This window comes from Apus apus, chromosome 5, assembly GCF_020740795.1.
Source record: "Apus apus isolate bApuApu2 chromosome 5, bApuApu2.pri.cur, whole genome shotgun sequence".
Lineage (NCBI taxonomy): Eukaryota > Metazoa > Chordata > Aves > Apodiformes > Apodidae > Apus > Apus apus.
The window spans coordinates 32,099,148-32,121,690 of NC_067286.1; the positions used below are offsets into that span (position 1 = coordinate 32,099,148).

Below are 22,543 nucleotides of genomic sequence, written 5' to 3' on the forward strand. Positions count from 1 at the left end.
AGGATTTCCTCTATGATTTTCCCACGGACTGAAGTGAGGCTAATGAGTCTATAACTACCCGGTCCTCCTTTGGACCCTTCTTATAGACAGGTCCAAATATGAACCTTTAAATCTGCCTTTAAATAGGTATAAAGCTTGCACTATTTACATATGCCCGGCATTTTAAGAGCGTGCATTGACTAGAAACATACTTAAGAAAGAAGGCAAGTCTCTCCTTCCTTAGCAGCAATGCAACATATACTCCAAATGTGGATGTATTTCATTATATTATACCACACATTTTCTTAGAATTATTCAGGTCCAGAGTGTATTTCTTCAAGGAAATTAAAAGCTCTTACCTCTCCACAGCGCTGTTTCGCCAGTTCAGCTAGTCTGGATTTTAGTTCATTTATTTTCTCATTTGACAAGCCTTTTGAATTTTTCAGTTGTATTTCAGGGACACTGGGGGAACAGCAACAAAAGATTTTAAAAGTCCTAGTTAGAAAAATTGAGTGTAAAAATCAGTTGTGTAAGACAGAGAATGTTGATTAAAATGGTGGGTGAGGGAAAAGGAATGGAGTTCATAGCCACTTGACAATTAAGTCAATGCCCAAATAAGCAGTACATAATTATTACACATATAATATAAAGCCATAAATACTGGTTTACATTCCCTGCCATTGAATTTTCTGGAAGCAGATTATTTATCAGTTATACTTAAGAACTACTAAAGAAAGCCTGCAGACTCCTACAATTCAGCTTTTTATCAATAATCTACATAACAGTCCTTTAAAAATATTACTACCATAACATTTAGGTGTTTAAAATTTATTACCATTATACAGGCTACATAAACTTAAAGAAGCATGTGCAATAAGTAAGTAACAGCTAAATTAATAAAAAATGCTTAGAATGAAGCAAACAAGTAAAACATATGTAGCTATGCTATCTTAAAAAAAAAAATAGTAGAGTAGCTGTTCTGCCCCATGTTACTGGATATAACTGAGCTTTCACTCAGTAAGGAACAACACTTCCTGTTCATGTTGTTCATGCCACAACACAGATGGACAAATGAAGGGGAGTTACGCTGTTGACACAACCAGTGACACAGGGACTGAACAAAACTGTGCTCACAGAGCAACATTTAACCCTGAAATTACTTGCCAATCCAGAATGCTGGGCAGGCTGATCACCTGCAACTCTTTTTACATATTGTCTGTAGAACTCTTCCAAAAGGCTAGCCCATTAGAGAAAAGGAGCAGCAGATACAACTAAGTCAGCAGATTACTTTCCAAGATAATATTCACTCCCTCTCTCAGGAGGTCATAAGATATAAAAGTTTTAAAAGGGCAGTTAGATGCTAGCTTGTACACCTGCATTTACACCTCTTCAAGCTACAAATGGGGGCTGCAGTCTTGCACTGACAAACACATCCCTCTTATTCTCCATTAAACGAGAGACCACACTGAAGTCAGGTGTCAAACTTTATAGTCACCTATTTTAAAATACCACAGGCTTCAAAAATACTGACATGAAGAAAGCACAAGCAAGACTGGTGAATAAAACTACTTGTTTTTTTCAGCTTACACTTTGCTATGGAAAACACACAAAAATATTCAGAGAAAAAAGGTTACATATTAACGTTGACTCACGCATCTGGGTAAGTATGAGGACACTTGACCCACAGATCAACTTTGGCATATACTTCATTATCACCAGTCAATCCCTGAGGACGCAGAACTAAATTAATTTCTGGAGGCTGTCGTACCTGAAACGGAAAATAAAACTCTTGATTCAAAAGGGGTTTTTTGGGTTTGTTTTAATGAAAAGCACAAAACTCACACAACCCATATCATGGCAGAATTGAGGTTACACCATCCAAACCGTGAAAGAAAAGATTATTAATGTATTGACACTGCTCAATGAGAGTGAACTGGTTCACTGATTATCACAGTTTATCCAACATATTTTTAGAACTTCTCTGTATAATTGTAGTTACAGTTATTAGAAACATGATTCAGATTAAGAAAAAAGGGGGGTTTATTATAAAACCCTTGTATTCTGGCAACTATAGCCTAGTATGAGGAAAAAATTAAATAAACATAACACAGGGTATTTATGAAATATCACAGTGTATTTCTCATAAGAGCAATATTGTTTCTTTAATGTTTGTTTTAGAACACTAACAAACATCAGTCAATATTTTATTTTCCGTCACGGCAACATCACATTGATATACATCTTATGTGGCCAAACAAATGTATTGTAATTCTTTTGTACTTATATATTTGGGTTTGGCATAACACAGAATTTTAACAATCATTCCCCCTCATCCTGCTCAAACTGTCTACTCAAACTCCAAGTAAAAAATGCCCATAGACACAGTCTAAACTCTTCAATTAGAATGATTTATTTTTTTTCTTTTTTAAACCCAAACAACTCTGACCTCAGTAACATGACAAACAGGTACGGAAGTAAGACCACATGAAATAATAAACATGAAAACAGGTTAAAAGATGGTCACTATCCCCTCTATTTTCCCTTTGCATTTCCAACAGGGAAAAAACAGGCTAAGTCAAGAGGATATCAGTTATTAATTTAATAGGGAGTAAGATCTGTGACACTCTGAAAACCCAGCAAATGAATTGCATCAAACTCTATACAAGAAACACAAAACAAAACCCAACCAAACCGCCCCCCCAAAAAAAAACCCCAAAAACCAACCAAGAAAAAAAAAGTCATACATTTCTGCAAGAATTCTAAGTTAAAATTTACAGCAGAAAATGACAGCAGGGGCCATGACATTTTGCAAAAACTGAAAGAGCAAAGAATGTAAACAGAGATGACAGAAACAGTGAACCTGGGGAACTGAAAAGAGTGACCAGTACCTCCAAGTCCAGGAAAACAGTGCCACAGATGTAGCTGGGAAAAAAATCCTCTACTAGACATTGTGGACACGAAAGAGGAATGAAAAACAGTAGTGAGTACTAGACCTGAGTATTAATTAGTTATAATTTTTTAAAAGCCAACTGAAAAAATAAAGTGAAAATGTAAGTTTCTCAGGGAAACAGCCAGAGTTTCAGCAAACCCACTCAAGTAATAAATACGCAAAGACCAGCAACATGTTTGCCGATGAGGTGAATTAATTAAGCAAGTATGCAATTAGCTGGTGAAGGGCAATTTAAAAAAGAGCCCTGACAATTAACTGAAACGAAGTGACACGCACAGCACTAATTACAGTGCCAGGGCACCGATCCTGGCGGGCTCATTGCAGCGGCGGGCGGTTACACGGGAAGGACAACGGGAAAGCAGCAAGAGGCAAGATGCGACGGGCAAGAAAGAAAAGGACCTGGACACCAGCGAAGAAGCACCAGCACCGTCCCCACGGCCACCACCTAAACCCCCAGACAGCGGGGACTCGCCCTGCCTCCCCCCGCTCGCTCTTCACCCGGGCTGCAGACCGAGCGGCGCGGCCTCCCAGCGCTCAAGGGGCCCAGCCGCGCCAGGGGAGCCGAGGGACCAAGCCCCCGCGCCCGGGCCCGGGCCCTGCCCGGCGGCCGCCCCGCGCCCCCGCCCCCGCCCGGCTCCACGCAGGCAGCGGGCCGGCCGCAGGGGCCCCACTCGCTACCTTCCAGGCCCGTCTCTGCCGCAAATCCTGGAAGTCCTGCCCGTAAATGGACTCCAGGACCTGGAGCTCGTTCTCCTGCCGCATCTGGTAGCTCTCCGGCGGCTCCGCGGCTCCCTCCGCCCGCAGCTGCTGCTCGCCGCTCGCCCGGGCCATGTCAGCTCCCCGGGCGGGGGCGGGCCGCAGCCATCGCCAGCGGCCGCACGGCGCTGCCACCCTCAGCCGCGCTTCGCAGCGCCCCGGTACCGCCTCCGCCACGGGGGAGGAGGAGCCGGGGCCGCAGGGGGGCCTGGCGGTGGGTCAGGGAGCGGCGGCCCGGGAGAGGCGGGCGCAGGCCCGCAGGGCTCTCCGGAGCCGGGCGCTGCGGTGCGGGGGGCTGGCGGCGGCCTGGGCGCCGCCTTAGCCCGGGACCGTGTAGGGCCTTGGGCCCGACGGCCCCTCTCGGGTCTGCTACCCCGTGCGCGACCGTGGCGTGTTTGCCGTCATGCCCTGCTCAGCCCCTGTGGCCACTGGTGGACCCGCCTGCCTTGTCCCAAACGCCTCGTCCTCACAGCCGTGCAGGCTCAGAGTAGCTTCGCCTCACGGAATCCTAGATCTCGAGTTGGCAGGGACGCACAAGGATCATCGGGTCCAACCCCCTGCTTCTTTCAGGAAGGCTTTAAACAACATCCTGGTAAATTCATAGATACAAGCTTATGTGTTAGGTGTGCAACTCCCAGGCAAAGAAAGATGCTGCAGTAGTTTGTGGCTTGCTACCATGCACCCGTAGACTGTCCTTGGGTGATTTCATTTGTGAGGAAATGCAGGAAACAAGTACGGCCCACTGAAACTGCGTTACCTGAATCGTGGGGGTTTTCCTCCTGCCTTAGTGCTAGTCAAGTTCATAGGAGGGTTCCCTTTAGTTATCTTTCCCCTAAACATCAGATTCTGTCATCTTAAAAACAATTAAAATAAGTTTTAGAGCCATGCTTATATTATTTTAAATCACTACTGTTGTAGTATAATGGACTCAATTTTTCTATACTTTCATAATTGCATGAAAACTCTTCTGATATTTCTCTTTCTTTTACTTAAAAAGTTTGTATCAATAAGTTTTAGTGGTCTTTACTCCCAGACCTTCAAGTACAGACTTTTTTTTAAATAAATAGACCACTTAAAGAGGAACTTCCTCTAATGAGTAGTTTTTATAGCCCTGAATATGTCCTTCTGAAATCGAAAACTTGCTACATGCATGCTTTTGTTGATCTTTCGGTTTCATTCAAACTAAATTATGAGGGTCTCAGCTGAGATTAGAATTTATTTAATAACTGGTAGTTTAATAATGTCATTAGTAGCTATTAAAAACCAAACCCTAAGCTGCATCACTGTTGTGATTCTATACTCAGTTCCTTACCATGTCTGGGAATGTCTGGAATGTGCCGTTAGTGGTAGGGTTTTTGTTTTGTGGTGGTGTTGGGTTTGGGTTTTTTGTGTGGTTTCTTTTTGTTTGGTTGGGGTTTTTTGTGGGAAATAGATGACCCAAGCTGTGTAGTGTTTATCTAATGAGAGATCTCCTGCACAGTCTAGCAGAGTTTCTTGCACCTTCTTAGCAGTAACTGCTATTTTTGACCCATTGGTGCAGTTGGGTATGCTCATCTGATAATTTGTATAAATAGTCTGTGTTAAAGACTAGAAAAAAAAGTTTCTAGGTCATGCATTTGTCTTCTCTTCCACACAAAGACACAGCAAGAATGGCAAATTTGAAGAGATGATGCAGTAAGTAATTAAGAAATGTCAGTAAAATTTGTTTAACAGACATGGGTTTACTGTTTCCAAACATGTTGTGTGCAGGACAAAGCCCAGCACATGGGAAGCTTCTCCTGCGTTCCATTGTGTAAGGATGGGTGGGTCAGATAAAAAAGCATTGTTAAAGCTGCCCGAGTTTTCTTGTCCTTCATTCTTTGCGACTTTGCAAAAATTTAACCAGTTGGAATGCAATGTCGTTGACCACATGTCCACCTCAGGCTACTTTATTTTTTATCTTACTTTCTTCTACAATGATTCATTGTTTCCAAGAAGACAGCCAGAGAAAAAATAACATTGTAATTAAGATACTCTGAGAATTTCTTTTAAAAAGCAGAAGTGTGAAAATTTGATGGGTGAGGGGGAAGTGGCAACCCCTTTTCAGCACTGTGGCTTTGCTAGCTAGCCTTGTGAAAATGCGTGTAAGGTAAACTAAATTATATTGGAGGGGAAGGAAGTATTCACATGCTCCCCACAGATTTACAGGAGTACAATTAACATCACGTAAGAGTCAACCTGCCTTAAACATGTGCCAGACTGCATCTGGACAGGTTTCCTTCCAAAATTTAAAACTCTCACATCCCACAACATTAATTTTAATCACTAGAATTAAATGTTAATGTTGTGGGATGTTAGTGTGGTTTCACTTCCTCCTGTGCATGGTGAGGGGAAGTGAGTGGAGGAGTAGTCGGCTCAGGTGAAGTGCAGGACAGAGGGGGAAGGGTCCCAGAGGGAGAAGCTGAAGAAAGGGGCTGCTGCGTGAGGAAAGGCATCTTGCTTGTTGTGGCTGGGAAGTGGAAGGAGGTTGGAGTCTGGTCACAGAGAATGGCCAAAATGGCCACAGCGGTGTTAGTGGCTGAGAGGAGGCAGAAGCCAATTTGGGAGTCCCAGGAAACAGGAGGGGAAGACACAGTAGAAGCTGCTGACTCTTTCCTGGGGAAGGTGGGGAAAAATGAACTGGCTGGACATGGTGAATGAATTGGGAGTAGGGGTAAGAGGAAAGAGTAGGAGTGTGAGAGAGCATGGGGCCAGGCTGGGAGTGGGGAAGCAGCAAATTACTAGAAAAGGGCCTGGAGCAATAATTTGGGACTACCAGAGAAGTGAGTGGAGGCTGCAACGGGCAGGGCCTGGGCGCAGGAGGCAGAATCAGAGGTCGCACAAACAGCCTCCAGAGCCCAGGTGAGGTGGTGGCCCTGCCTGCTCCGGAACTCACAGCAGGTAACTCAGCTTGTTCCTGTATCGTCCGAGTGCACAGGAGACAGGACACCGATGGCAGAAATGCATTTTGTTGATTCGGGTCCCTGAAAGAGCCGTGCTATGCAGGGGTTATGATGGGTAGCCGTTCTTCTGGGGGCACTTCCAGATTCACTGATCAGCACCTGAAAACCCGTTTTTGGCTTGATTTTTAGCTAGACACCCTCCCAAAATGTTCAAATGAAAGGCAAATGTGCACCTTTTCGCACCTGGAGGCACACGTTTTGCACAGTTAAAAGCCCAACTTACTACCCCTATAGAGGAAATTTCCTGTAAAATTAAGCATTTAAAAAATAAATATTTTAGCAAGTGTATATATAGAAGTTAGCACTGTTTTTTGAAATGCTGTCCTCGAAGTGACAAGCCTCTTCAAAAAACGAAACAGCTTAGCTTCTAGACGGCGCCCGAACCCCGAGGAGGAGCTGCGGGCCCGGCCCGCCCGGCCCTGCCCCCGCAGCCGCGCAAAATGGCGGCGCCAGGCCCCGCGCGGCGCCGCGGCCACGTGACGGCAGCGCGCTCCGGGAGCGGGGCGGCCCCAGAGCCCCGCGGGCCCAGGCTCCGCCGCCCGCCCCGCCCGGCCCCGCCCGGCCCCGCCCCGCTCGGCCCCCGCCTCCCGGGGCTCGGGGCTCTGCGCGGTGCGGAGCGCTGGGGCCGCGGGGCAGCGCCGCTCGGCGGGATGTTGCGGGCGCGGGCAGGGGCAGGCGTGTCGGTGCCAGTGGCAGCCGCAGCCGGTGGTGGTGCCGGGCGCGCTCCGAGCGGGTCGCGCAGGATCGTCCGGAGGCTCTTGGGTTCGTTGGAGGCTCGAGTGGCCCCCGCCTTGGGGTTCAAAACCAAATTAATTTTTCCCGAGGAATAGCTGGAGGGCAGTGGAAGCCGCTGAGCAGTCATTTACTTCTCTGGACGCCGTGTAAGGGTCTCTTGGTGTGGCCAGCGTGGTGCGGGGCACGGGGGAAGCGGGACGGCGCGGTGGATCCCCGCGGGCGGTGGCAGGGGAGGAGAGGAGGCTGGGAGATGTGCCATGGGCAGGGAGATGACTTTCCTCGCTCCGGGTTGTGAGAAAAGCTGAAGTCGAGGCTGAGAGTGGGGTGGGGGTCAGAGTTTGCCGTCCATCAACTTTTCCGAGCGGGCTTTCATGGGCAGGGAGTTCGTGCGCGTGCGAGCGTGGCGGGACAGCGGGGACCCGGCGGGTTGGGAGGATGAGCCAGGGTGTGGATTGTAATTCCCTCCCTCACCTTTATTGCAGTAAACATGCTGAGGAAAAGCTGTGTTGTTGTGGAGCAAGAAATCCGAGACAGCTAATCGCAAGGAGCAGCCTGCGTTGTTTTCTGCTTTCCTTTACTGGCTATCATGGTTTACAAGGTAGAAACGTGAGAAGCCGACCCTGCTTTCTGGGACACAGCAATGTGGTGAAGATGTCTTCGAGTGTCAGAGATGGGGCGTTATCCTCGGAAGTGCCTTTTTTGCCTGTGGGCTTCATTCAGGCAGTAGAGGCAAGGGCTTGGTAGCCTTTGGTTATTGGGCGGCAGCAAGGGAGGAAGGAAGGAGCTTTGCCATGGGGAGCGACAGAAGCTGGGTATCGAGGAACGAGAGCGGCCATGCCCCGTACCAGGCTGTCGGCAGGGCTGTGCTGCTGAGGAACGCCTCGGCGGGGCCGGCGGTGTGGCAGGCGGGGAACGGCAGCGGGGCCGCGGGCAGCCCGGAGCAGAGCCCCGAGCAGACCTACCGGCATTTCACCACCACGGTGCAAATCGTCATCGTCGTGGGCTCTTTGCTGGGTAAGTGAATGTTGCTGGAGCTGTTGGTTGGTGTGGCTTGTTTATCCTTACGGTCGGGGACTGTGCGCCAGACAGTAGCTAGCATCTTTTGCTGCCTTGGTGACTTCTTGCATTTTAGGTCCTCGGGTGAATGATTTCAAGTTTCTTGTGGGTTTTTCGCGTGTAAAAGCTATTGCTGTAGAATGCTATTTCTCACAGTACACGTTACATTATATGTATGCACTACTTAGTAAACTTTTCTGTCTGAATGTAATTGATTACACCCTTGTTTTTAAATGTAATGGGATCTGTTCTCTTTCCCATATAAAAGGGTATGGAGCATTTTAAACAACTTTTGCTGAATTTCTGTTTCACCCTGCAGTAATCCTGTATTTGTGTCCTAGAGATTTTTAATGAGTCCTTTGGAAGTACATTATGCTGTAAATATGTATAAACATATGCAGTCTTGCCTAGCTCTTGCCCTTTAATTAAGAAACATTAACTTTAGATGTATGGTAGTAAACTAGTAATATAACCTTATAAATTTGTGTACATTTGCTTTCTAGGTTTCTTATAGTTTGTTGGTTTTTTTTTTTGTTAGGAATATATGTGCATTTCATACCCCCAAAAAAGGCAAAATAAGCCTTATGGTAAGGCAAGTTAGCACTGTTTTGGAGATCGGAAAGCTGGACTTCAGTAAGGTGTCACTACTGTCTAAATCATTCAAAGCTGCTTACTGGCAATTATGAGGCTTTTCACACAAGGCTTGACTAAGAAAATCTCCAGCCGGCTCACTTACTAGTGTTCAGTAGGACTTCAGTGATAGTATTTGGCTCTTATTATCAAGGATTTATTTTTGGTTTTCCTGATCTTGTATAAGCCTAACATCCATTTCTGCGGTCATGGTAATTAATTCTAATGTTGATTTTTGTCTTTGTAATATTTAATATCACTTAAATAATTTCTAAGAAGATGGTAAGCATAGTCTTGGAACAGCATTGAACTCTGAGCTAAGTGATACACATATTGGTTACTACTGTAAATCACTGAGTCTTTTGGCCTCAATTATTTCTCTCTCTGGTGGGGGTAATACTTACGGTTCTTGCTTTTTTTCTACTTAGCACATAAGTAGCTGGGGAAAGGACTGTCCTTTTTTGTGTGTTGGATAGCACTTGGCACAAAATCATAGCCAGCAAATAGTGTCTAAAAAAATAACAAGATTGGATAAGAAAGTCAGAATTTTAGTTCTTTATCTTTCAAGTTTTGAATTTTAAAAGAGTGTCACATTTGGGTTACGTGTCCAGACTTAATTTAATGAGCCTGAATCCTTCAGTTTCATTTCAAGAAAAAAAAAACCAAAAACTAAAAGGCTCATGTAATCATGCCTTCTGCAGCTTTGAATTTTAAAAACAATCAATCAACAAAAAATATCATAGCTGTAAATTTTGTAAGGCTATCATAAGTCATGGTTTGGTGCTCCTGCAACTTGTTTTCAAGATTTGGACTCTGTGAAAAGATAGGGACCTGTTACAAGGAGTTTATCTGCAGGTGGGATGGCTGGGAGGCTGATGAAACTTTAAGATCAGTAAATTCTCCAGGTCTATTGGAGAGGAAATAATGTGTTGTTTGTTTTTTTAAATGCAAAAGTGCAGTAGTCCAGTGATAAATGATAGTAGCAGGCCTTGTGAATTTGAAGTAATGGAAACCAATTTAAACTATTTTTTGAAATTGCATACTTTTCCAGTGTCCCTGCTGCCCCAAAACACTTTTTAAAGAACATTTATGACATAAACTATTGTAACAGCTGAAAACTTGAGTCTTTAAAAATGTCTTTCTATGTCATCCCTATGAATGTACTCCTGTTCCCTCTTCCTGGAATGGAAGCAAAGCCACAAAGAAGCTGAAGCATTGACCTCCAGAAGGTCTCAGGATTTTTGTGTCTGTACACTCAGCCCTCATATGTGCCAGAAGTTTTGCTGCTCCACATGCTGCACACTATCTCTGCATCAGTATGGGAGAACAACTTGATATTTATCTCACACTTAAGCTTGCACGAATGCCATTAATTAAGTTTTCCTCTTAATTTGTTCTCTGCCATGGTCCTTAGAGCATGGGTGGCATCCAGCTCTTCTCCCTTTTTCCAGCCCCTCAGTTGAGCTGCAGAATAGCAGTTCTTTGATCCAGTGAGTCTCAGGTTCCCCTTTGCAGAGGGGAAACCCGTCAAAGGGAGTTAGGACTATTCCTCCCTCTAAAGCATGAGATGGGCTGCAATCTCCTCAGAGGCAGGGTGTGTAGGTTTGAATCCTTTCTGGTTTGGGTGGATGTGCAACTTGTACATCTCACAATGTCACTGCATGCCCAAGCCACTTTACAATTGGTTAAAAGAGCAATACCCTTTCAAAAAGAAGAAATTCTGCTTCTGGCTTTTAAGAGAACAAACACATATGCCCCAGTCTTGATAATAAATACTATGGTCTCATATAAGCAGCAGCCTACAGATGAAGTCCAGGAGAGGTCCAGGTCCTACAAGAGGAAATAACCACAGTCAGGGAAGTCAATTGAATTTGTGCACATACTAATAGTTGTGAGAGAGATGTACACTGTTTTTTTTTCCCCTGTTTAAGACCCTTATTTGAGACTTGGGGGAGACTTGTAGGAGAAATTCTCCTGTCAGCTTTGCTGTGTTATGTGAAAGGACAGTGCTGTAGTGAGTGTCCCATCATACCTCTTAGGGGCAAGAAAGAGTCAAACTGTTCTTTTTTATGGTTACTTTACAATACATTGAAAGCAGCACATCCTCAATTTTTTTTTATTTATTTGAGGTAGCAATAACAATGATACTAGATTCTATATTTTTTTATTTTTTATTTTTTTTACACTTTAAAAGGGGTTATGTAGTTGTTACAAGCTTGCCAAAGCTTGAACCTGGATGTGTGACCTTAACATGCACGTTGAAGGATCTAACTGGCAGAAACAACCAAAAGTATCAAGAAGAGGATTGCTAACTGGCATTTTTTCCCTATTGTTTTTTGTCCTAATTTGTAGAGAGTTTTCATTGTTTAAAATTTCTGATTTTATAAGTAATCCATTTATTCCATGTTTGGAATGGATAAAACAATTACTAGTCTAAAAATCGCTTATCATTTAGGACAGTTAGAGATGAGAGTTCTTCAGATAACTTGGTCATGAGTTACTGAGTTAATGAAGCTATAATGTGCTGAAATGCTACAGTCTTTAATAGCTATTCATGTGACTTTGACACTGTTTACACAAACTTCCTAGTGCTCTTTCAGTGCTTGTGTGCAAGTTCTCACTTGGCAGACTATGATTTTAAAATTCAAGGACTGAGAAGTAAAGAGAGGGTAAATCTGCCTCTCTCTACTTCAAAGCCAGCTGGTACTACTACCTGTTGTGTGCTCCTTTAGCTGTAGCCTACCACCAGCCTGTGCAGCTCCATCGCTAGCAATGGCAGTCCTTACAGTAATGGCATTTCCCAGCATGTAACCTATTAACTTAGGGCAGAACTGGAATAAAACTGCAAATGCTTGTCACGGGTGTTTCTTGTTCCACTCATTGAACTGTGCTTGGATCAATACAAGCATGGGAAGCATCAGCAGAAGAACTAGGAATAGACACATCCCTCTCACTACCACTTTTCTGATCGGCACAGTACTTGGTACTCCCTGAAATCAAGAGAGTGGGTGCCTCAGGAACCCTGGAATGACAAATACGTGTGTAGAAATGTGTTTCTGGTGCAGGGTCAGCAGGTACACTATGATTAAATCTACTCCTTCTGAGAAAAGTTACTACAGGAGAATAGCAGCAAAAATAATGATGCTGCTTCTGTCAGCCCTCTCGTATGAATGGCTGCTTTTTGGACCCTTCAGTTGACTGTAGTGGGCTTAGAAAAAGAAGAGTCAATGTGTTGAATTTCTGTGTGTAATGCAGCAACTTTCATTATCTTAAATATGAGGAAAGAGAAAGGCACTGGTGGGAAGAACTAGCTCATTTTACTGGCCACTAGAATGATGCAGATGGGAGCAGTGTGACATGAAAAAGCAACACATGCTGTCACTACTGATTCCCTTTGGTTGACTTAATCCTGTATAGTAAAAGGTGTCAAGAGATTTGAGCTTTGCATGTCCTGACTTGTTTTGAAAAGATATAGAAGGCGTCAGTGGAAGAACATGGGTGGCAGAGATTTGCTTTGAGATTGATTGCTTCACTTCCACTGATCCTGCACAGATCTAGCTGCTCTGCCATTCCCTGTGTATTCTGTCTGACTCAGTTTAGAGAATTTTTTACTGTAGGAACTGCTTTGTCTAACCTGTGTTTCAGGCCAGTTTCTTCCACCTGCCAGTAAATGTATGTGGCTCAGATGACAAAGTCAGGATTACTTGTGGAAGTGAATCATTATTTGCAGTCGTGGTAATACTGGCTAGGGTCCTTAGCTCGCAAATTGAAATGGCTGCTATCAAAGGGATGATGTTGTTCATGTGGATTTGATAAAAGGAAGGATAAAATAAAATTTAGGTTTCGAACTACTGCCTTGTCAGTTACTAAAGTTTGCAGATGGAGACCATATTCTCCATCCTTTTTTTTTTTTTTTTTTTTGGCATGTAATCAGTAATACATTCATACCAAAAGCACAGTTTTTCATTCAGTTTCAAGAGTTTCTCTTCTCTGAGCAGGAGTGAAGTTCTGCTTGGTTTGTTGTTTTTGGGTTTTTTTTTTTTTTTTTTTTCCTTCTTTAAATAGAAAACATATGTGATGACTTTTTCTGATTGTGTAAAGGTTTATTTGGAAGAGGACTGACAAGTACCATTGGAATGGCAGAGAAGGAAAATTTGTTCCCATGTCCGTGAGAAGTTGATTCCTCTTGCTGGAGAATAGTTAGGCTTCATCTTTTGTGTGATTTGTTGTGATCATAATGGTCAGCATGTCCTGGAGCAATGCGGGCCACTGATGATTGTGACCATGGCTCTCACTGTGATAGATTGTCTATACCCTTGCTGTGTATGGATAGGACTTGTTCTCACAGGGCAGGTACAGAAATTAAGAAGTTCAGGAGCCTTTCAAGAGAAGGCAAATTTTTGTTGCCTATTACTACAGTGAAGGGAGGACTGTGATTTGACTGACTGAGATCCATGGGCCAGGAAAGTGAGACTCTGCTGGCATCTCCCATAGTGACTGGGAGCTACATCTGGCTGTGCAGACATATCTGCATTGGCTTTAAAGATAAGAGGACTCTAAGGTACAGAAATTTATGCAATTTGAGAAGCATGCTGTGCAGCAATTCTGTTACAGTTACCCTAGGAAAGTGTTCATTGTTTTTTGCTTTCCATTCTCCCTCCTCTGAGGCCTCTGTAAACTGTATGCATTCTAGATTTTCTCTTCTTTGTTCTCTAATCATGAAGACCATATAGTGAGATGGAGCTCATTCTTCCAACTTTTGGGGCATAACTCAGGCTATTTGGGCTTCTAATATACAGAACATGCTGTGTGGATTAACTACAGTGTGGTAGGATTGCAACTGGCCCTGGTGTATGTTCCAGTAATGCACAGCAGAGCAGCCAGGCTGCAAAGTGGGATCATCAATGCTATTGATGTTATTCATCACACACTCACAGTCAGAAGAAACAGAGGGTTCAGATCTTTCACTCTGACGTCAAAGGAATAGAACAAAGTTTATAGGTTGTTTTTTCATTGCAGTTAAGAATTCAAATTTGTAACCTGAAATCTATAGTATGTTTAAATTTACGTAATTTCTTCCCTCCACCCTCTCCTCCAGCATGAAAACAACGAAGAGCTGCAGTATATTCTTGGCTGCTATTAAAAAATGAATTACCAGTTTTTGAAAATAGAATATTTGAGCATGGTAACTGAAAAGATTTTAGATGCCAAAGAATATGGAGTTACTTCTTTTACTCTTGTGTCTGTTACTAGTTTGGAGAAGGATACATGTGGACAAATGACTTTTAAGTAGGCGACAACTGATGAATGGCAAATCGTGAGTACATTTTTAGTAGATTCCTTTTCATCAAAGAAGATTCTTGAGATTTGCAGTGAATAAAGGAATAGAGCAATATTGCTCTACAAATGATTTTTTTCTCTTGCCATTAGAGGGAATCAGTCTGCAGAGGCTAATGATTACTTTAGCACATCAATCAAAACTTTGAAAGGGAGTATTACTTCTGAGCTTTGTTGGGGATAGGTTGCTGGAGGTGGCTGCAGCTACTTTCAGTTGAGTGTCAGCAGTGGGAAGGGGTCTTGGAAATAAAGAGGATCTCCAAAGATGACTTGAAGCCAGCATGCACAGTGAGCTTAGCTTGAAAGGGAGAGAAAATTGATGGGCAAAATGCAATAGACTGTTGCACTTCCCATTATTCTCAGGAGAAGGGAAAGGAAGACCAGGAGTAGGAATTTTGAAAGTGATGAGGATATGGGTTCTGTCACTCCTAATGTGTTTTTTTCACAGTTCACTTATTTACATACCATTATAACTGCAGTTAAACGGGGGAGCTTATATGAACTGTGCTTTTAGTGATCATAGCATGGGTGGAGCTGAATCTTGGTGCCGTGTTAGGTTTAGGTGAGATTATATCCTATTATCATGGTTTGTAATTTCTATTCTTTTAATATTTACCATGTTTGAGAGTCTGCACGTGCTCCTGAGGTTATTTGTGTCTGTTCACAATTTTTGTGTTAGCTGGGTAGATAAAACTGCATGCATTTTTACTTTAAAAAAGTAATCTTTCTTTTCAGATATTTAGGAAGAAGCCTCATGCTAGACAGCTGGTGAAAATTATCATGAGAATGTCCTCAGTGGCAGTGTCTACTCCCTAGGCTGAATGCGAATCTTACAGTTAGTAAAAAATACACTAAAGATATCCCAAATAATCCCAGATCCAGGAAACTTTCTCAAACCTTGTAAATCAGTGCCTTAATTGAAGTTTGGTGAATGAGGCTTTTTGTTACTTGCTCTTTTGTCTTCCCAAGAGTGTCTTGTACAGAAATAAATTTCACTGGAAAAGCTGAGGAGTCTGTGATACAGTTTTAACTGTAATCTAGTGGTTATAGCATGTTTTTGGAAGCTGTAGGTTAGATTGGTTACCTCCTGGTTTCTAAGCACACTGTTATGATATCTAAGGGAGGTGTCCTTTGAAGGAAAAGTGTTCTTTGAAACATCAGAATTCCAAATGAAAAGTGAATCCCTGCTGCCTTCGCAGTGTCTGCAGGCAAGTCTTCAGGCTCATCCCTTTTCCTGAGCATCTCCCATGAGCTGTTTGGCTCCTGCCTCTCTCTGCCCTTGAAACTGATTTTAATCTCCCTGTCTTGATATCTGTGCACAGAGATGTAAAATGGAATTGTTACAGCACTTATTCCTAAAGTAACTGGCAGTCTAGGTAATGTGTTCATAAAGACAAAACGTATACTAGCGTAAGGAATAAATATTTCTATGTTGGAATAGCTACCAATGAAGTTTATCTTCATCTATAAAGGATGAAGGAGGCAATCTTGCATTAAAATACTGCAGGTACATGATTGAAGGCTAGACTGAGAGAATTTTGAAAGAATGAGGGGCACGTCTGCAATAGCTCCAACAAAGGGTTATAGTCCTGCCCTCCAAAAGGGTAGAACCATCTGAAGGAAAAAAAATAAAAATGCACCAAAGGTTTGGGGATGGGTAGAATGGTGTTTTTTTCCTATTGGTGTCACTCTTAGAAAAAGTGGAATTGTTTTAGATTATATCTTCTAAACAGGTGTTTTGCATAGATTAACTTTGTTGCTGATTAGCTGGAATTGTTGAAGTTTGGCAAAGCAAAAAGTGACTGAAAATCAAGTCTACTAAGAAGCATCAGGCCAATGTAGTCGTATCTGTGGTAATATTTGCATGTGATAATAATTGCATAGTAATAACATATTACAGTAGCATAACAGTACGCTGAAGATTTTCCTCTGCATTTTTGTATGGGTGGTTCTCAGCCTCAGGAATAATGGACCCTACAGCAGTAAGCCCAGTTCAGGTTGCACACTAGATGAAATCTGTCTTTTTTTAAAAGCATAGGTATTATGCTTTTGCTTTTTATGTGTTTTCAGGCAAAATACTAAGCAATTCTCTCCAGAAGGAAAATTGAGTTTGGGTGAAGAGGGGTTGTGAGAGCCCCTGCAGTCCCTGTTGCTATGGAGACTTTCCTCCTTCCTGTGCTTCAGCAGAGGCGACTTGTCTGGCTTTGGCTGGGGGGCTACTCTGCTTTTTAAGAGAGAGGTGTGGGGAAAATAACAGTTTAACCAGTCTGGAAACGTGTGAGAGGCAATGATTTATACCTGTAATTCAAGTGTCTGATACTCTGGGAATATGTATGCTAGAGCATTCCTCAGACACATGCAGGGGGGTTAGCTGATGTCTTCAAACATCGTATGTATTGAGGATGTTAAAATGATCTCTATTTAGGGTGAAACTGATTGATACCAGTCATTTTGCTGTCTGTAGTCCCCATGCGAACACTTAAATGACAGCTGTGAACCAGAGCTGTTTAACTAAGTGACTGGAAGTCATGTTTTGCTTTTCATTGTGAGTTAAATTTGCTCAAATGCCAGCTGGTGTGTGTGTGTATATATATATATCACTGACTGTTTTCAACTTCAGTGAAAGTTTTAGATACATCAAGATTTGGTATTGGATATTATGTACAGTAAATTAGTGTTCCAGGCATGAATGAACTGAAGCACTTAGGAAAAATTTTAAGTGGTGTTAGTTCTGTTATTGATCTCATTTATTAGCTTGCTATCGAGCAGGAGCCTTGGGCACTTAAATTAGGTTTTTATTCTCCTCTGTTCATCTTTAATAATTTCTTATTTGTGTGGTGTTGGAAAAAGTAAGTTTACCACTTATTTGGAACATTTGTCAAGTTGTAGGAAATTGTATGCTTTTCTTCCACTCAGAAAACAGGCTGGCAAGTGTTTAAGTGCTGCTGAACCTTGTAGGCTCATTGAGTTGAGTCCGCTGCAGTTCCGTGTTCTCTGGTCCAGCCACAGCAAGGCTGAGCACACATTCCCAAGAGGCACACATAGACACAATACATACGTGTGTATATATGCATAAGCAGCCACACAGACTGACACAGAAAGAAAATACAGCACTCATGCAAACACAAAGAGAGCCTCATCCTCTTCGCCTTGCTGGCTGCTCAGGCTGAAAGTCCGTACATAAGCATTTACATGTACACACATCAATATGGATCCCTCTGTAGTAGCTGGTCTTAGACACCTGGTCTACCCAGTAGCTGGCCCAGGATCCCCTGGTTTCCCAGTTGCCTCACACACAGGTCACAGATGTAGAGGGGTCTGTCTCTCCAGTTGCTAGTCTAGAATTATGACCCTACTAGTAGCTGACCTTAAAATCCTAAGGTCTGTCCAGTAGCTGGCTTGGACCTTCTGGTCCTCCACTAGCCAACTTTCAGAGCCCCTCTTGTCTCTCCTGGTATCTGCCCCAGACTCACAGGCACACCAATATTTGTCTCTAAGCATCTTATCCTACTTGGTGGCTACTCTGGCTTGATGTTCAGTGTTGGTCACACACTGACATACACACCCACACAAACGCACACTCTCCACTCTCCAGTTGTTGCTACCCTGATGCGTGGGCTGTGATGCCCCATGGTGTGCCTCCAGTTACTGCACTTGAATCTCCATATGCACACAGACTGATGGATTAGAGAGCTCCTCACCCAGGAAAAGACTTGTAAATGGAGTCTAATGAGAGGGTGAGATAGACTGTGCTGTTCAGGTACAGGACATAGCCAGACAATCATGCTGACCATCCTACACTTGTTCCTCCCCAAACCACCTTGAAATCTACCTACCATACATACCGCATGATAAGTTTTGTACAATCCCTCAATGCTCATTCCCTGTGTCCTACAAAGACTCCCATACACCTGGGCTAAAATGGCTCAATTTGAAAGGAGACCTGGAGAGCCCCTCCCACAGGTCTGTGGTGCTGAGGCTCCCTGGTGAGAGCCTGGGCAGGGGTTTGGGCAGGACTCTTTGAGTAGGTTATTGAGGCTCCCACACCTGTTGAGCCTTTCTGCTCCTTCATGAAGACAAAACTGTAATCACATTTCCTAATATAAGCTACAAACTGCACTTCTTTTTGATAATTTAGGTATGCTGAGGCTCTGAGGTCATACAGTATGTGTACTAGTATGAATATCTTTGTGAAGAATTTTGCAGAGAAAAACAAAAGTGGATTTTGTACATATCCTGTATGTATTTAAGGAAGAATTCCCAAATGATTATGACAGTGTTTTGTTTTCCTGCAGTACTTTTCATTCCCCTGCCTGCTCCTGCCCAACTACCCCATCACAGATTTGTAAGTGACTCTGCATTCTTGGGTGTCCCATATAGGTGGTCACTTGGGCATTGGGACTGAAGTGGCAGTCCAAAGACTTGAGACTTCTCAGTGTTATGTTTCCTATACTTGCTCTCTCAACATCTGACAAGGAAGGAGTTCACAAAATGTTCTGAGTGGGCCAGGTACTGCTAGAAAGTTTAAAAATGGCAGAAATACCAGTGAAACAACTACTGTGTTGTGCCTTGCATCATTTAAATACTGATTACATGCTATTCCTGTAGGAAGTACAGCCTCTTGCTTTCCAAACAGTACTGTTACATGTAAGCTTTTTTTGTTTGTTTGTTTGTTTTTTAATCATCTTTAAATTAGGTTTAGTAGCTGGAAGCAGGGACAAGAACTGGTGCCTTGTAATCAGCCAGCTTCTATAGAAACACTGCAATAAGGAGAATAACCTGGAATGGAAGACTTGCTGGATAAGAAATCGCATAACCTCTCATGGTAAGGCAGTAGATCAGCCAGACAATGCAAAGGGCAGTTAGAGTAGTAACAAAAACAGTAGTGAAGCTGAAAGGGTGATTTCAGGGAGGGCACTGACTGTCTTATTTCCTGCTCATGGCCTTTGCTGTCATTGGGGATTGCTGGAAAATTGCTGTGGACTGCTGCCTTTTAAAATGTTTTAATAGTTACTATGTTCAATACTGTAATTGACATTCTTCTCCATCATGAATAGTCTGACTTACTTCCTGACTAATGTGGTCCTTTCTTCTGTTCTGCAGATTCTCTTGGGGGGAAGAAAAAGCCTATAATTTGTGGGAGGACAGAGGCTCTGGTTTTAGTCTCCTTTTTTCTACCACCTTTGATTTGTCTATCAAAGCAATTCCATGCAAGAATTCAACAATTTCTTCCAGGAGGCTGATAGAATACAAAGTGATCTTGCTTGTGTAACCTCTGTCTTGTGTAACCTCTTTATCTATCCCTACATACCTTGTGTCACTTAGCTTGTGGACAGACTCCAGCAGACCTTACTTTGGTTGTGTATCTGTATTTCGTATGGCATATATGGATTATTTCTGTGATACTGTAGAAAAAAAGCCAACAAGTCAGTCATACAAGGAGCTAAAATATATTTTCAACTACTATTGCCTGAATTAATTGGTAACAGTGGAAAATATTGAGGTAGGGTGTTTTTTGTTGTTTCTGTTTTTTTGCACCTGTAGTTTTAAGGAGTATCTAGAACAGAGGGTAGTCTGATTCACCTTTTCTGTTTGGAGTATTAGGCTAATTATTTCCCTTAGGGTTTTCAGAGGAACATTAGCTACAACCCCTTTGGGATTGTGTCAGTCTGAATCAGGAGCTCTTTTGTGACTTTTGGCTTTTCCCAGCTTTTAATTTAAATGCTCTTCTGCAGTTTTCATCCAGACTTCAGTTTGGTTAAGGTGCAGTCAGCTTGTCCTTTTTTTGCAGCTCTCTTTTGTCCTAAAACATACCCTATTTCTGAACGTATCAAAAAAGCCCTTCTCAGCATCACCATCTCATTCACACACGGAGTCTACAGATCTCTGCCTGCCCTTAGCCTATAGAGCTCTTAATGATTCTCTGAACGACAGTGGTTATGAAGTGTTCTGGGCTTCAGTATCCTGCTTGGTCACCTGAATTAAAGCTCCTGAACATCTGTCCTGTGTCCTGACACCTCCCTGTGTCACTGGTACTAATGCAGACTGAACATGGCCTCTGTTCTTTGTTGTAAGCTGTTGGGGGATCCCAGGAGGTCCACTCGCTTTGCATCTGAGAGGCAAGTTACCTTGCAGTCCTTCCTCTCTGAGGTCTCAAAGCCAGATAGCTCTGTGCCTTGAAGATCAACCTCCTGCCACTGTTGCCTCCTGTCCTTGAGTCCTTTCTACTGCAGGCACATCCAGTGTGCAAGAGAACACTCTTGTCCAGACGGATACGGGCCGTAGCACTGTCTGTTCCTGGACCTTGACTGGCACCTTGAGCTTAACATGTTTCTACGTTTTATTAGTTTAGCTTATCTTTTGCTTCAGTGATTAATATTGCTCTCATCCTATTGTGCTGTACCCTTTCTAAGATGCTTAGCAGTGAAGTAAGATGTAACCTAGATGAGATAAACTGAGGAGTGCGTGCATGTGTGAGTGAGCATGTGTGGAGCAAGTGCAAGCTCCCAGTGCTCTCTTCCATCTTTGCTGCCCTTGTTCACTATGCTCCTCTGGTTCTTAACCACCTGCCTTTTGTTGTGTTACGCTACCTGCCTCAGGACACTCAGTCCCATTGTCAGGATTGCAGGACCACCTTGCAGACCTTTTCACATTCCACCCTCTCGCATCTTCTACAGCAGTTGCTTGGCAAACACTCAGAGCAGCCATAGCAAACTCCCGCTTAGCCAAAGCATGTGGCCAATGAATGAAGGAGGCCAGCCCCAAACTCACCAATCTTGCTTGCCTTCCCACTGTTCCAGTCTTCCCTGGGCAAAGCAGCTATGCCACCTGCCTTCTTTGATTCCCCTTTGCCACATGTACTCCCACCACAGAGAGATAAGCATTCGTCCTATCTTGTTTGGAGTGCACAAATACCCTGTGGTGGCTCATTGTAGCATCCATCTGTTTTTTGCAGATATGTTATGCTTCCATCTTGTGTAGGTTAAGTCTGAGATGCTACACGTACATGTACAGTGACATTGTATATAATGTGTACAGTAATATTGTATATATGACTATAATAATCAGGAAATTACCATATATGTTTCCCTTTAACATGTCCATATTTTTTGGAGCACATTTTAAAAGATCTTGTTTTGCCAGCTTCACCCAAACATTAATAGAAAAAGGGAACATGGCATAGAACATCATGTACAGGTCAGCAGAATTACAATAATTCTTACAGAAAAAGCTGCAGAACTCAGTAGTGTATTACAGAATGTTCTTTTTCTTCACTTATAATTTTTTATCTATTATCCTTATTTTCATCCAGGTCTCTAGTGTTCATGCTAGATTTGGCTAGGTTCAGTAGTCTGTCTGCAATTTACTTTGAAAAAAGGAATAAACTGCCACCACACTAAAAATTTTCAGACTGTAACAGGCTTCTGTAATAGAACAGCAAAGACATCCTTTTGTTTTATCCAGTTTTTAAAACACTGTCAGCAGATGAAAGGAATCTGGTTAAAGGAGGTACTAAAACATCTGTGCAGTTGGCAAAGGCTGATACTGCATGGTGTGGCACCCGGCTCTGGAGACTTGTTTTTATTATTTTAAGCACTTAGAAAGTAAATTTGCACATCAGGTTCCATAGGAGCTGAAAACCACAGAGGTATTACTTCGATTCTGTTTCTCCAGTGATATGGACAGATGTGAATAAATAGCTGTCTCAGAATACCTTATATTTGCTGGAGCTAGTCCAATGGTCCAGAGGTGGTTGCTTTGTGACCACAAGTGCATTTCTGTATGTTAGGGTCTGATGCGAAGAAATTATGTGTGGAAATGTCGAGGAAGGGCAAATGGAGCCCTAGACCCTCTGGTATTTATATATGCTGCTTAGTAAGTGGTCTTTTCTTCATTTAACCTAGAGAGCTAACAGATATGGTAGGTATTTACATAGCAGTCTGTTAATAATGTTACAATTATATGTATCTTAGCATCATTGATGAAGTGTTGTAACAGTTTCTGTCCATACATTGTACTGTTTTTAGAGAGAAGGTAACTTCTGGGTCCTGAGAATCTGGTATCTGAAAGATAATTTCTTTGATTTTTGTTTGGAGGAGTGGAGGGAGATCTGGTTCAG

The 22,543-nt window shown here is 43.0% G+C and overlaps 2 protein-coding genes across 4 annotated transcripts in view; one reads left to right on the top strand and one right to left on the bottom strand.

The window, feature by feature from the left end:
• The window catches only part of EIF2AK4 (eukaryotic translation initiation factor 2 alpha kinase 4), a 38,299-nt gene extending 34,465 nt beyond the window's left edge, over positions 1 to 3,834 (bottom strand). For 2 of the 3 annotated variants that reach the window (XM_051622325.1, XM_051622327.1), the window contains exons 1-3: positions 3,608 to 3,834; positions 1,632 to 1,747; positions 339 to 441 (exon numbers count right to left, since the gene is read on the bottom strand). In XM_051622325.1, coding sequence (XP_051478285.1) covers positions 339 to 441; positions 1,632 to 1,747; positions 3,608 to 3,760 — 372 coding nt within the window. In that variant the 5' untranslated portion in view covers positions 3,761 to 3,834. The remainder of the gene's footprint in view (positions 1 to 338; positions 442 to 1,631; positions 1,748 to 3,607) is intronic. The other variant, XM_051622326.1, reaches the window with a different exon arrangement.
• Positions 3,835 to 7,385: 3,551 nt separating this feature from the next.
• GPR176 (G protein-coupled receptor 176) overlaps positions 7,386 to 22,543 on the top strand; it is a 48,117-nt gene continuing 32,959 nt past the window's right edge. Inside the window, exons 1-2 of the mRNA XM_051622328.1 lie at positions 7,386 to 7,547; positions 7,884 to 8,415. Coding sequence (XP_051478288.1) covers positions 8,193 to 8,415 — 223 coding nt within the window. The 5' untranslated portion in view covers positions 7,386 to 7,547; positions 7,884 to 8,192. The remainder of the gene's footprint in view (positions 7,548 to 7,883; positions 8,416 to 22,543) is intronic.